We start from the raw sequence: 14,479 nt of genomic DNA, 5'->3' as shown, positions 1-14,479 counted from the left end.
TTCATTTCACATCATTCTAAACCATTACATTTGATTCTACACAAGAAAATACAAGTCTTGACAATTTTTGACCAATTGTTGACTTTGGTCAACAGTTGACTTTTTGGTCAACATTGACCAAAGTCACCCAAAATCCAAAAACTCTAAATTTTCACCACAATCATCAATCATTTGTCCATTTACAAGAAGAATGCAAAAAAAATGAATTTTAACCATTTGTTGACTTTGGTCAACAGTTGACTTTTTGGTCAACTTTGACCAAAGTCAACCCCATGCCATTGGTCATCCCTAATCACTAAATGACTAGTCCTAACTCTCATGACATTATCCATGTCCCTGTTATCTTTGGTTTAACCACTTGTGCTTGGCTTCTTCACTTTAATGTCAACATGGTCACACCTTGAAGCTTTGGAATCCTGCTTTGCCAATTAACTTCCATCATGCTGCATTTGCCCTGCTATACCAACCTGCTGCAACGCCTAACCTGCACAGACCAAAGTCATGACCAACATAAAATCCAAGCCATAAAGTAAAGCCATTCATCTACCACAATGTCATATAGCGCTGATGGAACAAGATTGTTTTCGTGTGGCTCAAATAAAGAAGGGGGGTCATTTCTAGTTGAATGGAATGAAAGTGAAGGAGTTGTGAAGCGTACATATCATGGTCTTGGGAAAAGATCTGTAGGTGTTGTGCAATTTGATACCACTAAGAATAGGTTCTTAGCTGCTGGTAACACATCAAATTTGGGAACAGCTAATACACCACAAGATTACAATGCATACACATCATATGCAAACTCTTCTAATCCATATGGCTATGGCAGCAGTACAGGATCCTCAAACTAATAAATATGTAGATCAACGACCATCCGACGGGTCTGTTCCACCAAAAATTCCTCCTGAATTCCTGACCTTGGTTCACTCTGCATTAGAAGATTCGCATTCAGCCACTAGACTCTCTAACTCCAAACCGCCTTTCACGTTCTCGCCTGACATCTGTATTGTCAATTTTTATTCTCAAAACGGCCGCCTTGGTTTTCATCAGGACAAGGCTGAAAGTAAACCGAGTCTCTCTGCAGGGTTGCCCGTGGTGTCATTCTCTATTGGAAATTCTGCAGAGTTTTTGTATGGTGGAGGAAGGGATGTTGACAAAGCAAACAAAGTTGTTTTGGAATCTGGGGATGTTTTGATCTTTGGTGGCAAAGCTAGAAATGTCTTTCACGGCGTTAGTGCTATTAAGCCAGACAGTGCCCCTATCAGCTTGATTACAGAAACTAATCTCCGGAATCCTGGACGATTGAATCTTACTTTCATGGCAGTATTAAGTTAAAATGCCTCTGTTTTTTCACCATCAGATTAGTCTCATGCCTATTTCGCCTGTTTCCTGGGGCAGGGCTTATAATGTAATGCTATGACATGCTGATTTTGTATCCGTTTTGGGTTCTCTGTCTGCATAATCTCTCAGTTGTTTCAAAAGCTAGAAATGCATTTTCAGATTAATGTTGGATTGTGCTGCAAAAGCTTACTTTCCTTGCACTTCTCTTGGAAGGCCCTAGGAAATCCAGTATCCTATGTCTTTTCCAGTTACTTAAAGAACCATAATGCAACCTGCAGCAAATCCTGCAATGACCAATCATCAGCCATGTGACAGAACCAAAACAATATAGCAAGCCATGGAAATGCATGAATCCATTCCATATCCTGTCACTAGAATTCTGCATCAAATAAGTCATCACATAAGAAAGAAGAAAACGAAAATATGTGATAATTCCAAGAAAGAAACAGACAGGAAGTAAAAAAAGGTAGACAACCACCTTATATGCTTTCTTTGCAACTGAATATGAGCACTTGAATTTTGCAAATATTCTTGCTGCAGCCAATTTTATAGGCAAGGATGCTGCGGTTGAATTCGTAATGTTAAACAGCATCTCCAATGTAATACACGCAAAATCATCGGATATTTCACAAAAGCATCCGGCAGCAAACAATGATGACTTTCCCTGTTGAATATAGACTTCAAGGAAGTGATGGTTGCTTCAAATGGTCATGGGATCATCATGATATTCTGTCTGTTTTGCCTGAGTATAATTCAAGCCACAAGTGCTCAACTAGTGCGAGGCTGCGATCTATTGCCCCTTACAGTGGTCGGAAGGAGACTGCTGTTTATGCTACGGATGTGAAAACTGGAATTGTGATTTGCTGCAAGGTCTTCATTGACAGCATATCCAGAATCCGGATATTTCATAATTCTATTAAGCTTGATTTAGACGGGCTTGCTATATTGCACGTCCGCGCCTTCGACAATGAAGAAAATGTATTTTCCTCATTAGCTGGTTTACAGTTCATGTGGAGCCTTATGCCTGAAGCCAATGGACTACCTTATCGGCTTGTTAATGTTCCTATAAAGGATTCTCCCCTCGGTGGTTGCGGGGGACTCTGTGGTGACTTAGACGTACAGATAAAACTTGAAGATGATGGTGTATTTTCAGATCTTTTTGTAGTAAAGGGAATTGAGATTGACCATGAAATTGTGTCGGTGCATATGCTTGAGCCACAGTTACATAATTTGGCTGATGAGATTCTTCTCACTGTTGCTGAAGTTATGTCGCTTGATCCTCCCTCACCAGTTTTTGTCCTTGTTGGTGCAGTCATTCCCTACACCCTTAAAGTTATCCGCGGAAATATTCCTCAAGCGGTTACTTTACCTTCACCACATCATCAGTGGTCTGCCTCAAATGCTTCGGTTGCTCAGGTTGGCTCGAAGACAGGATCAGCGTATGCATGGAACTTGGGGACGACAGCTATCATTGTTGAAGATACAAGGGTTTCTGGCCATGTGCAAGTTTCTTCACTAAATTTGGTCCTGACACCAATCAGCAGCAGCCTGCAAAACCAGTTGAAACAAACCATGGACAGTTAGAGGAACTGAGTTCACTGCTGCAGAAGATGGAAGAGCATAAGGAAAATGGTTTGTGAAGCAGAAGAGCTTATATCAGAGATGGATAAGAAGGTACCTCGTCAGGTTTTGCCTGCGAACTTCACGCCAAACGCGAACAGTAACGGTTCATCTCTGTTTGAGAGCATCATGCATAAGTTTATCAAGGGCGATGATGGCAATAAAGTTAGCAAGAGGAGCCAGTCATCAAATTCCGATAGCTTCCCCAAATTGTCTCCATCATCAACTATATTTACTGATACTAACTGCAAAGGACTGTATAAAGAAGCAGCATCTTTTGAACCCGTGGTGAAAGCAAAAGATAATACTGTAAATTTTAAAGAAAAGGTTAACCATGAAAATATGTTCCCAGATGGTTACTCTATTGGAAAACCCTTGGAGAATGGTGCTGCAAATCAGTCATTTCCGAAGTTGTTACTTCCTTATGATAGGTCATCTGAAACCCTTTTCTTGGCAATCGAGTCAGGTCACTTGCCTGGGGACATTTTGGATGATGTTCCTGCCAAATACGTTGATGGGGCACTTATATGCGAGGTGCGTGATTATCGAAGGTTCTCTTTTGAAAAGGTAGCTAGCATGGTGTCTGCAGATAGTTCCCCAACTATTGATAAAGTATGCCTCAAGATGTCATTGGAAAATATTGTGAAGGATATCCCATCTATTACTGATAAATCTTGGACATATGGTGATCTAATGGAAGTTGAATCGAAGATACTGAAAGCATTAAAGCCAAGTCTTCATCTAGATCCTACTCCAAAGTTGGATAGGCTGTGTGAAAGTCCAGTCCCAACAAAGCTTAATTTGTAGAGAAAGCGATTAAGGAATATCCCAGAGTTTACTGTTACTTCTAGTAATAAAGCCCATGAAAAAAAGTATGCATAGATAAAGTACAAGAGAACTCAAATAGTAGGTTGGGTGATCCAGGAATCACTACATCTAATGCTACTGGGCAACAGACTCTTGAAAATCAAGCAATGCAAAATCTTAATTCAAGCATTGCCATGGCCATGAGATCTAAGAATATTATACCAGATTCTAATATCCCTGGATTTTCTATGATGTCTCAATCAAGATATCCAATGACTGTTGGAACTCCAAGAAGCTTGCAGGAGCATGGATCGATATCTGGTATTAATTCATCCGGGGCTTCTCCTGCTGCCCAAGATGTCATGATTTCCTATGCTGATAATCCGAATGCAAGTGTCTATCTTCATGCAAAAAGAGAGTATCCGGATAGACAATCATCACCTTTATCGAATATTGCAAAAAGAATGAGGTCTGCTCCCACAGGTGTTGATGCAATGCAGCAGCAACAATTAGGCTCACATGTTGATGCTCTTCAAGGATCAGATATGAACTGGCAGAATACACTATTACAGCAACAAGCAATGGCCAGAGGTATTCAGTATAACAGTGGTGGCATTCAGAAGTTTCCCCAGCAGGTTTTTGAAGGAGGGTTAAATCAGGAAACTGGGGCTATTCAATTTGCTTCTGGTCAGCAGGGCGGGAGATTAGTTGCCAAGGAAGAACAATTTGAAATGGAAAGAACAAATGGTGCATGATACATCAGCTAGTGTTGGCATACATCTCTATCATGTTATAGCCTGCACTCTTGCCATCATCAACAAATACTAAGACCAAAACAGACTTGTTGTGATCCTGCAATAAACCAAATTGCCATGCTAAACAGACCACAATCTAAATCATCCAACATAAATGATGCACTGCCATAACCAACAGATGCAAACCAGTCCTGCATTCACCAATAATCAAATAAATCCAAAACGTAAGACTAATCACATTGCATCCTTGCATTGATTTCATGAACCTTCCATTGTCACACTTTCTTCATAAGCAAGAAATTCCATAATTGTGCAAACTTGGTCACCATGCCATGAATTGGTCATTCTTGCCTTACCTTGCCACACATTGCCTTGCATTTTTCCTTGCCTACCATGACAAACCAGTCCTATAATGCATACCCCTTCATCAATCCACACCATGAGATGTACCTCAACATGGCTCCAATCATGACTTGTACTACAACAATGCCATTTTATGTGTTGTGCTGCACCAACTGAACCTGCAAATCACAGCATTGGCCTTAGGCTTGCAAACAAAACCAACTCACCATGAAACTACTAAAATTCAAGGAAAAATCACAAACCACCCTTCAGATGTTGAAATCAGACCAAGCCCTCCATTTTCACTGCAGTAAAAAGGATTAATTAGCCAACAGTAAAATGCAAAAATCAGAAAAATTCCCAATTTGGAATAGAGATGAAATTCAAAGAAGAAAGCGAAGGTTCAGATTACCACTTTCGAACCTAGCACCAAAGAAGTCAAACCAAGTTCTGAGCATCAAAAAGTGTTTCGCAGGATGCTCTTTTGAACACAAGGGCACCAATTTGAAACCCTAGCTGCAGAAAATATAAAAGGGGGAATGAATCAGTGAAGAGGGGGGACCTGGAGGCGAAAACAGAGAAAAATAACCCTAATCCAAAAAGAGGCAAACAACAGAAGAGGAGTTGGAGGCGAAAATCTGAAAGGGAGAAAACCTAAAACCCCAAAATCGTACCTGTAGGCCAGTTTTCTTCGCATCCATCACCACCACCGCAGCGACGCTCTGTAAGAACCTTTCTTTCCTACTCTTTTTCTTTCTCTTTATGCTTGTTGTCTGATTGTTTTTGTGAGAGCTGAGAGTGTTTGAAAGGGGTTTCGTTGAGAGCAAGAGTGAGATTGAGAGAAATGTGAAGTCTGGGGTGCGTGAGGTTGCCATTGTTGGGGAAGTTTTGAGCTCGTAAGATGCGAGAGAGAGGGAGGAAGACGAACTCCTCTGTATTCTCTTCCCCGTTCCCATTTCTTTTTCTGTTTTCTTTTTTTCTTTTTTTTATTTCTTTTTTTTATTTACTTAACTTAATTTGTTTTTTTACAGAGATAATACAAAAACCATAAGATTGTTTGTTTTGCTTTTATTTTAAATCTTTAGCCCGGTTCATGTACTTAGCGTAGTATCTCAGTAGCAGTTGATGTTGAGTGGCCTAGTGGAGAGAGGGTAGTTTCATAATATTAAGTGGAGAGGGTTCAATACTCATGTGTGGTACGTTTTGCTTATTATTTTATTTTATCTTCTTTTAGCATTTTTTTTATTATTGTAGTATTTTATTAACATTTTCGTTTTTTTATGTTTATTATAATTTCATTTGTTAATAATGCATAGTTGTTGTATTTTAATTTAGTTCAAAACCATTTTTTAAAACTATAAAAATCATACTTTCTCGATTTAATATCGAGCCCATTTTTTACACCCTTGTAAGTCGATTGCTTTTTAAGCATCGCCATCAACCTCACATAGCTTACTCTTGGGCTTTCTTACAATGAGCCGGTTCCCTTACACTTACACTCATACGTTGTTTAATGCTCATTCATTTCATTTCTTTGATTATTTGATTTGATCACATACTTGTTTAAATATCTTATTGTCTGATTGACTGTTGCCTACTTGTATGATGTATGAGGCATATATTTATGTTGTTTGATTGCCATGACAACCCCCATTCATAACAAATGTACCCCTCTCCCATGAAATGTATAATATTTATTCTTTCATTCTTTATTCATCTGTTAATACAAGAATTAAAATGAACATTCGATAAACATTTCAAAACAAGATCAAAACCTCGATCCAACGTCGAGTAATCATTTTTCAAAACCTAACAGAACCAGCACGTATTCATCCACCCTTTTGTAAGTCGATTGCTTTATGCATCGCCATCAACCTTGTAAGTCGATTGCTTTATGCATCGCCATCAACCTTGTAAGTCGATTGCTTCATGCATCGCCATCTACCTTTATCCCTAACACTTCTCCTTGCTCCATTCGTCGATTCTTGTTCCGATTAGGTAGCACCCATTAGATAGAACCCTTTGCATGATAACATAGGTAGGATTCCCATATCCTTTTGTATGATAACATAGGTAAGATTCCCATATCCTTTTGTATGATAACATAGGTAAGATTCCCATATCCTTTTGTATGATAACATAGGTAAGATTCCCATATCCTTTTGTATGATAACATAGGTAGGATTCCCTTATTTCTTTGCATGCTAACATTAGGTAGATATCCCCATTTGTAAATCCTAAACACTTAAGTACACATTGCATGACAACTCTAGGGCAGAGCTTCCCCATTTCTTCTAGACCTTTCCGAGCGTCTCCGATCTTGTGGCATGTAGTCCGTCCTATGGCAAAGAGGTAACCGCCTAAGACTCGATTCAGCGAGCTGCGACACCTACTGCTAGGACGTAAACACATTGCCCACTCTCCTTTGACACAACTGGTGTCCTCTTTTGTAAGTCCATGTTCAGATGGCAAGCCCTATGTAGCCGAACTACGACAACTCTGATTCTCATGTTCAGATGAGATACGTAGGCACAAGATGCGATGTCTTGCCGAGTTTGACTAACAACTAACAACTAATCTTTGTTTGTTTTCTCCCTCGTTGCGATCGAGACATTCCCTTTCTCTTGCCCTAGTTGCAATCGAGACCCTTATTCCCGTAGTTAGTTGAACTACGTTTTGCTCTGATTCTCATTCCCGATGAGATATGTAGGCATAAGACGCGATGTCTTAGCGAGCACACTTATCCTTAACCCATAGGTACCCGAGCTACGAAGACTCTGATTCTCATATTCAGATGAGATACGTATGCAATGGATGCGATATCTGTGCGAGTCATTTTTCCCTTGACCCTTTTAGTAAATAGTACATTAGATAAACACACACCCTTTAGACAAGAACAAACAAGAGTGGATCCCGTAGAGTACTACGGATGCGTAGGGGTGCTAATACCTTCCCTTCGCATAACCGACTCCCGAACCCAAGATTTGGTTGCGAGCCCTTGTCTTTTCCTTTCCTTTCTCCGGTTTACTTCGAGCGTTTCCCTTCCCTCCTTTGGGATAAATAACGCACGGTGGCGACTCTTCTGTCTTTTCTTCTTCGCCGGTTGTTTTTTCGCATACTGTATTTTTCGGGTTGCGACACTAACCAGAGACAAGGGAAGATAACAAGCTACTAGGGAGACTACAACTCAAGCCTAGAAGTTGTCATGCATACGATCCCTATGTTGAGGTTTCTATCCTAACTTGCACAGGAAGCAAGCTATCCTAAACAACACATCATCGAACACAAGCACAAGAGAAAGCACACACACTATATGCAAACAATTGGCTCACACAAGGCTAGGCTTTAGTCAAGGGGTCATGTAAACCTCGACAAACAAGCCAACTGGAATGGGGTGTGGTTAGCTCTTAACCCTAACATTGAGAGTTAGGGTGAAGCAGATGAAATGGGAAGTGAGGATAAGACCTCACAGCTCTTATCCCTGGCCTGGGAGAGCTTGAATCAAATAGAAAGTGTGGGAGTCCAGAATGTGGGACTCTTCTCCACATGACTGACACAACAAGATCTTGGGTTCTTATTCACAATGCATCAACACATGGTGTGTGAGCAAAGTGAATGACACACTGAGTAGCATGGGATGGATTACACATCCCTTTTATCTGCCAATTGCCTCCTAAGAGGACTTTACCTGCTTGGCACAAAATTAAACATCCACAAGCATTGCCTCTTAAGGAGGGCTTCAGACAGGTGCCTACCAATAACAGTAGGTCTTCCAGACTACATGAAGATCAAGGAATTATACCTCAGTGGTATGCAAACCACAAGCAATGCCAAGCAAGTTCAAATGAACTTAAAGCAACTTAGGTACCTGTGGAAACATCTAAACCAATCAGTACACAATTCAGACCAACAGTCAACAGTCAATATCAAACAGACAACAAGTCATCATCAGACAACAATGAGTAATCCACAAGGCAAACACAAATGAATTATCCTCAACCTACAAAACACACAAAGGTTAGCAAATAACAACAAATGACCAAGCTTAAATGAAGGAGCCACTCCAATCATGGAAATGTAGACTTGAACCTGAAATTCACAACCCAAATGGTAAGTCCAAACCACTAGGTCAAAGCCTAGGGTCAAAAGAGGATCAAAAATCCAAAACAGAACTTCAAACTCAACATGGATCATATTTAATCAATCAAGAGCAAGTCCTAAAAATGACCAAAGCAAAATCATCATGCAAGTTCATGTAATAGGCATGTGAAGTTAATGACCAATTCAAGGCATACAAATGGACAATGAGATTCAAAATTCCAAATCAAATCAGAAATGGTTCAAATAATTCTGGAAAAAATCATGATCATTCAACACATCCAAAACATCCATCATACAAAAAATCAGAAGCATTAGAGGTCATTTGACATAGAAATCAAATTGCACAAGTTGAATAACTAAAGGTGTGACACAAATTGTCACACCATGCAAACATAAGCATAAAACAGAAATGGAGCATGGGAAAAATGTCAAACCAAAGCCAAAATGTCCATCAATGTGTCTAGAATCAGCATGTAAAATTTCAAGTTCATTGGATTAAAATCAAGCATTTCACAAAGGAAAGAGTAAGGCAAGGTCACAAATGGATACATGATCACATGACCTAGCACCAAATAAAATCCAGCCATGCACAATTTTCCAATTCATGATCATAAAAAACTAGACATAACAAGGAGCATTTTGCAAAAAATTGGGATTGAATTGGATGATTTTTCAATTTGTTATGATTTTATGAAGTTTGGAAAAAATTTGAAGGTAAAACATGAACAAGCATGGCAAAAGGAGGGAAAATGTGAAAATGATAAGGCAATTTGAATATTTGCACGCGTTGGGACTCGAACCTGGTCCGAATTTGAAAACGTGCGCCTAAGTGAAACGGTGTCGTTTCACTGAAAAACCCTAAGCCTGGCAAACATTTCCAGAATTCGTAGCTAATGATGAACGTCCGTAGCTAATTCCCCAGATTTCGTAGCTAATCTAGAAAAACTCATGATCTTCATCTTCTTCCTCTTGAAGACGATGAACTTCAAGAACAAATTTCCAAATTTCCAGAAAATTCTCAGAATCCAACAATATTTATACCATTCGAATCCTTGTCTCATGCACATCAAAGATCAAGCAACAAATCATGCTAAAACATCATAACAAGCTTGAATCGAAGAAAATAAAAATTGACATCAAAACATCAAACACACATAACTTCATGAATAATGCACCATTTCACTTGATTTTTTGCTCAGAATCATCACCAACACAAGATCTACACAAATATAACAATGAATTTAAGAATTAGTGAGATCGAAAATTGACCTCTTGAAGAACAGCAAGCTGGAAACGCGTGCTACAAGGCTCAGCAATGGTCCAAATCTCTTCTACGATGCTTGTTGAGATGATTGATGGTGAGATTGAAGCTCAAACACGTTTGAATCCAGTTGAATTTGCAAACTCCATTGAACCTTCAAGCTTCAAGTGTGGTCAAAATTGGCACGAATTCCTCTAAATTCACGTCCAAATTCACTCAAAACCTTACCAGAAACCAGAATTATGCAAGGAAATGGAAGTTTATGTGAAGAATTTGGAAAATATTTTTGAGAGAAAAATTTGATCAATTCAAGATTCAGATCTGAAAATGCATGTTAATCCCAAATGCAGTTGTGATTATCATTATATATGCTTGGTTAATCATCCTGAAAGCAAGCTTAAGCCAAAACTAAATGGGATTAGCAAGTTACAAGGTGTGTGCACAAATTGTGTTTTCACCTCATGCATGAAATGCATGCGTGAACAGTGCATTATGCTGACCCAAATCCACTTAAAAAAGGCCCATGCACACTTTGGAATTGGTGTTTCATGCATATGATCACCCAAATTGATTTTATTAATTTTCCTTCAAAAAACTTCATGAATGAGCATATGATCATGCAAAGGAATTTCATGCCATGTAATGAGATATTTGGAAAGTGCATGTCATGAGGAACAAAAATGCAAAAAGAACCACCAAAATTGGAGCCTTGGTTCAAAAGATATGGCCATTTGAATTTTTAAGCACACTTTGCAATGATTTAATCATAACTCCTTAACCATTCATCATAAATCCATGATCTTGGACTTTTTGGAAATGGGAGAGAAAGATATTCAACTTTCATGTTGGACAAAATTTCATTTGAAGCTTATTTGATGTTGGAAAGTTGAGTTGAAGTTGGTCCAAAAACTTGCTATTTTTGGAAACTTTCAAATTACAGGTCATTTTCCATTTTTGAAAACTTTTGATCTGGCTTCAAAATCTTCAAGGTAGATGTTTGACATGTTGAATAACCCTCTTTTGGGACATGAATGAAGTGTCTCAATCCATTTCTCCATCTCCTAGCCCTCAGTTGACTTGCAGTTGACTTTTATGGGCCTCAGATGACTTGGTCATGCACTGTGGACTTTGAACCTTCAACACTTGGCCAAGTTGCTTCAAAATGATCCTTGGGTCATGTAAGCTCATTGGAACCACCATAGGGCTTTCATCTCATGGAAAATGCTCTTGCTCTCTTGCACAGTTGAATCTCCTGACCAGTTTTGACTGATGAAATGCAACATGCTATGCAATGCTAATGACCTAAAAATGAAATGTATGTACAAATGGGAGGTGCAAATTTGAGGTGCTACACCTAGAAATTGGCATAAGACTCTAGATCATGTCTTGTGGGCTTATCGAACGTCTCCTAAAGAAGCAACGAATTCGACTCCATTTAAGTTGACTTACGGACATGATGCAGTTTTACCAGTCGAAATATATTTGCAGTCAGTTAGAGTGCAAAGGCATCATGAAATCCCATCAGATATATATTGGAGTATGATGATGGATAAATTGGTTGATCTGGACGAACAAAGACTACGTGCGCTAGATCTAATAAGAAGACAAAAAGAAAGAGTCGAAAAGTCTTACAATAAGAGAGTAAAATTCAAGACCTTCTTAATTGGTGATCTCGTTTGGAAAGTAATCCTTCCTATGGATCGAAAAGATAAGTTAATGGGAAAATGGTCTCCTAAGTGGGAAGGACCTTTCCAGATTTTGAAAATATTTTCAAACGGCGCGTATGAGATTGAAGAAATAGGGAAGGATGAGAGAATCCTAAAGATAAATGGCAAGTATTTGAAAAAATATAAGCCAATATTGCAGGAAGTAAAAATAATGATAGAATAATTGCAAACATAATTGTGATAAGATTTGCCAAATAAAAATGGCATTAAAGTCATTACAAAAAGCCTCAAAGGGCTGAGAATTGTTAAATCAATTCGACTACAAATTAATACTGGCAAAAGTTTCCTTCAAAGTGGCGAAATTCTGCCTCTGAAACTGGAGTCGATGATCACAAAGACTTTTGTGAGTGGAAAGAGTCTCAATATCTTGACTAAGTTGCTGGGCCTTCTCAGCATGTCGAATACCCACTCTCAATTCTTCGTCAATCTCGCTCTGCTTGGGTTGCTGTATGGATGCCCTACGTTTTTTCTCTTGAGAGATCTTTTCTTGAAGTGTTGCTATCTGTTTCTCCCATTTTTGGATATTGTCATCACAAGCAGCAACCTCTTTGACATAAGTTTCAGAAAGCTTTTGCAACTTTGAAACTTTGTCAGTCGAAGTCGAAACAGCATCCCCATTCAGCAGTTTGAGTTTCAGACTTTGAGGAGATTTGATTGGTAAGATCTCTGTGACGATGAAGATCTGCAGTGGCCAAGTCAATAAGGGTCATCAGCTCCATCACAAAACTTCCAACCTCAGTAGAAGCTTCCAAGACATTCACTTGCTTCAAAATTGTCTTAAGTTCAAGGTGAGCAAGAGAGTTCTCTTCCAAAATTTTGAACAAATCAACATCAAGGATTTTCCTTTTAATTTTGGTCAAGATGTTGCCAAGTGATGGTGCTTCAGAAGTTGCCCCAGAAGTGGTCGAACTGCTCTGCGAAGAATCCTGGAAATTAAAATGGGTGCTAAGCATGGCCTTCAGATACTTTAAAGGTCTTTGCACTTTGAGATTTTCAAGCTCCTTGTGAGAGAAACTAGTCGAACCAGTTGATTTGCCACTCCCTTGGGTCTGGTCAGGAGCAGGTGGAGTGTTTCGCTCTAAAATTTGCTCAGCCTCTGCGTGTTTCGACTGGTTACCCCCATCTTTGGTAGCTTCGTTTTCATGATCGTCTTCGACCCCAGCTTCCATGTCAGTATCATCACCCTGAGCTGCAGCATCTAATCCTGGAGGAGAAGGAGATTCATCTTCAGAAGCTTCACCCACTGTAGCGTCGAATTCTGCCACAGTCTGCATTTCATGATCACTTGTGGGGATATCTTCTTCTAGGACTGTTTCCTCCAGAATTTTCTCAGGTGTTCTTTCGACAGCCACTTGTCCCTGAAAATAATTCTAAGATTTAGAAGAAAAGATGCAAAGAAGGTGAACTTATACAGTCGAAATAAAGACTCACCTCAGGAATCTCAGTGTTAAAGCTGGATTTCCCACTCTCTGTGTCTTTCGACTTAGGCTTAGCAGGGGAACTACTTGCAGAATCCTTCCTAGTTGATTTTACGATGGACCTTTGGGAAGAGACCTTCGTGAGTTTCTTCTTCTTCTGAGGGGGAGGGATTAACTCTGGGGATTCGTCACCAGACTCTTCATTAGGGACTTTATCCTTTTCTTTCTCCTCTTCACTCTTTCTCTTTTGGATTGTTGGGGGTTTTCGACTTGCCTATTCATGCAAACCAAAGCCAGTTAGTTTCTTAAAAGGAAACAAATAAATGAGAAGAAGTGATGTGTTGTACCTTTGTGGAATGCTTCTTAGCAGCACTGGGCGACGCTTCGACAGACGTTTTCTTGGCAGGAATCCTCAGGGCTAGGGAAAGAAAGAAGATTCAGAAACAAATATAAGAAATACATGATAATACAGTTAGAATAACAAAAGGAAAAATCATGTTTTTCTGTGAACACCTTCAAGAATGGGATCCTCCACGCAAACGTGTTCTATTCCAATATGAAGGTGTCCTGGGTATTCGCCCAGATGATACTTAGTCGGAACCACACGCTCAGCAGGTTTTTTGTACTGTTGACGGAGAATTTTCATAAAATCCCCACAAACGAACCAATCTAGAAATGGAGGGCTAAATGCCACGCCAAATTCAGCGGTTGGCAAAGGAGGGAATTTTGATGGATGACAACTGAAAGCCAGGTCATAGCGCGCCTCTGGTCGAAGATTTGAAGGCAATGACAGTTTTCCAAACTTCTCCGTCAGTTTGCGTTTCAATTCTGCTGCTGCTTCGTGTATGGTTCGACTAAGATCATCAGGTCTATACACAGTTTCGAAATACTTTTGAAATTTATGTATTTCCCTAATGTGTCTTTGAATACCTTTTTTGGTCCGATCCTGCACAAAAGTGAAAGCATTTGTCAAATGTGTAGCAAAGGCAGCTACGTCAAAAAATCTGTTGGAATAATAATCTTTCCACCATTCGTCAAACTCAGGAGTACATAGGAATGATGGTCGAAATATAACTGGTCGAATGTCGAGAGAATCATCAGCCAGTTTCT

General features: G+C 39.5%; 1 protein-coding gene and 1 pseudogene across 1 annotated transcript; both read left to right on the top strand.

Moving 5' to 3' along the window:
- Positions 1-551: 551 nt before the first annotated feature.
- On the top strand, positions 552-1,332 carry LOC127081105 (uncharacterized). The gene is made up of 2 exons (XM_051021390.1): positions 552-732; positions 827-1,332. Exons 1-2 carry the CDS (start codon positions 552-554, stop codon positions 1,330-1,332), a joined length of 687 nt encoding a protein of 228 aa, XP_050877347.1.
- A 1,635-nt stretch (positions 1,333-2,967) lies between these two features.
- Positions 2,968-4,520, top strand: LOC127081104 (protein PHYTOCHROME-DEPENDENT LATE-FLOWERING-like; annotated as a pseudogene).
- Positions 4,521-14,479: the final 9,959 nt, after the last annotated feature.

Source organism: Lathyrus oleraceus, chromosome 5 (assembly GCF_024323335.1).
Source record: "Lathyrus oleraceus cultivar Zhongwan6 chromosome 5, CAAS_Psat_ZW6_1.0, whole genome shotgun sequence".
Taxonomy (NCBI): Eukaryota; Viridiplantae; Streptophyta; class Magnoliopsida; order Fabales; family Fabaceae; genus Lathyrus; species Lathyrus oleraceus.
Note: the sequence above shows the minus strand (reverse complement) of the source record. Positions and strands in the feature narration are given on the sequence as shown.

Bases quoted from the DNA above. Each gene is read 5' to 3' on its own strand.
- LOC127081105 (XM_051021390.1), top strand. From the start codon at position 552: ATGTCATATAGCGCTGATGGAACAAGATTGTTTTCGTGTGGCTCAAAT. The intron at 733-826 runs GTAACACATCAA...TGGCTATGGCAG, and splicing joins GAATAGGTTCTTAGCTGCTG to CAGTACAGGATCCTCAAACT.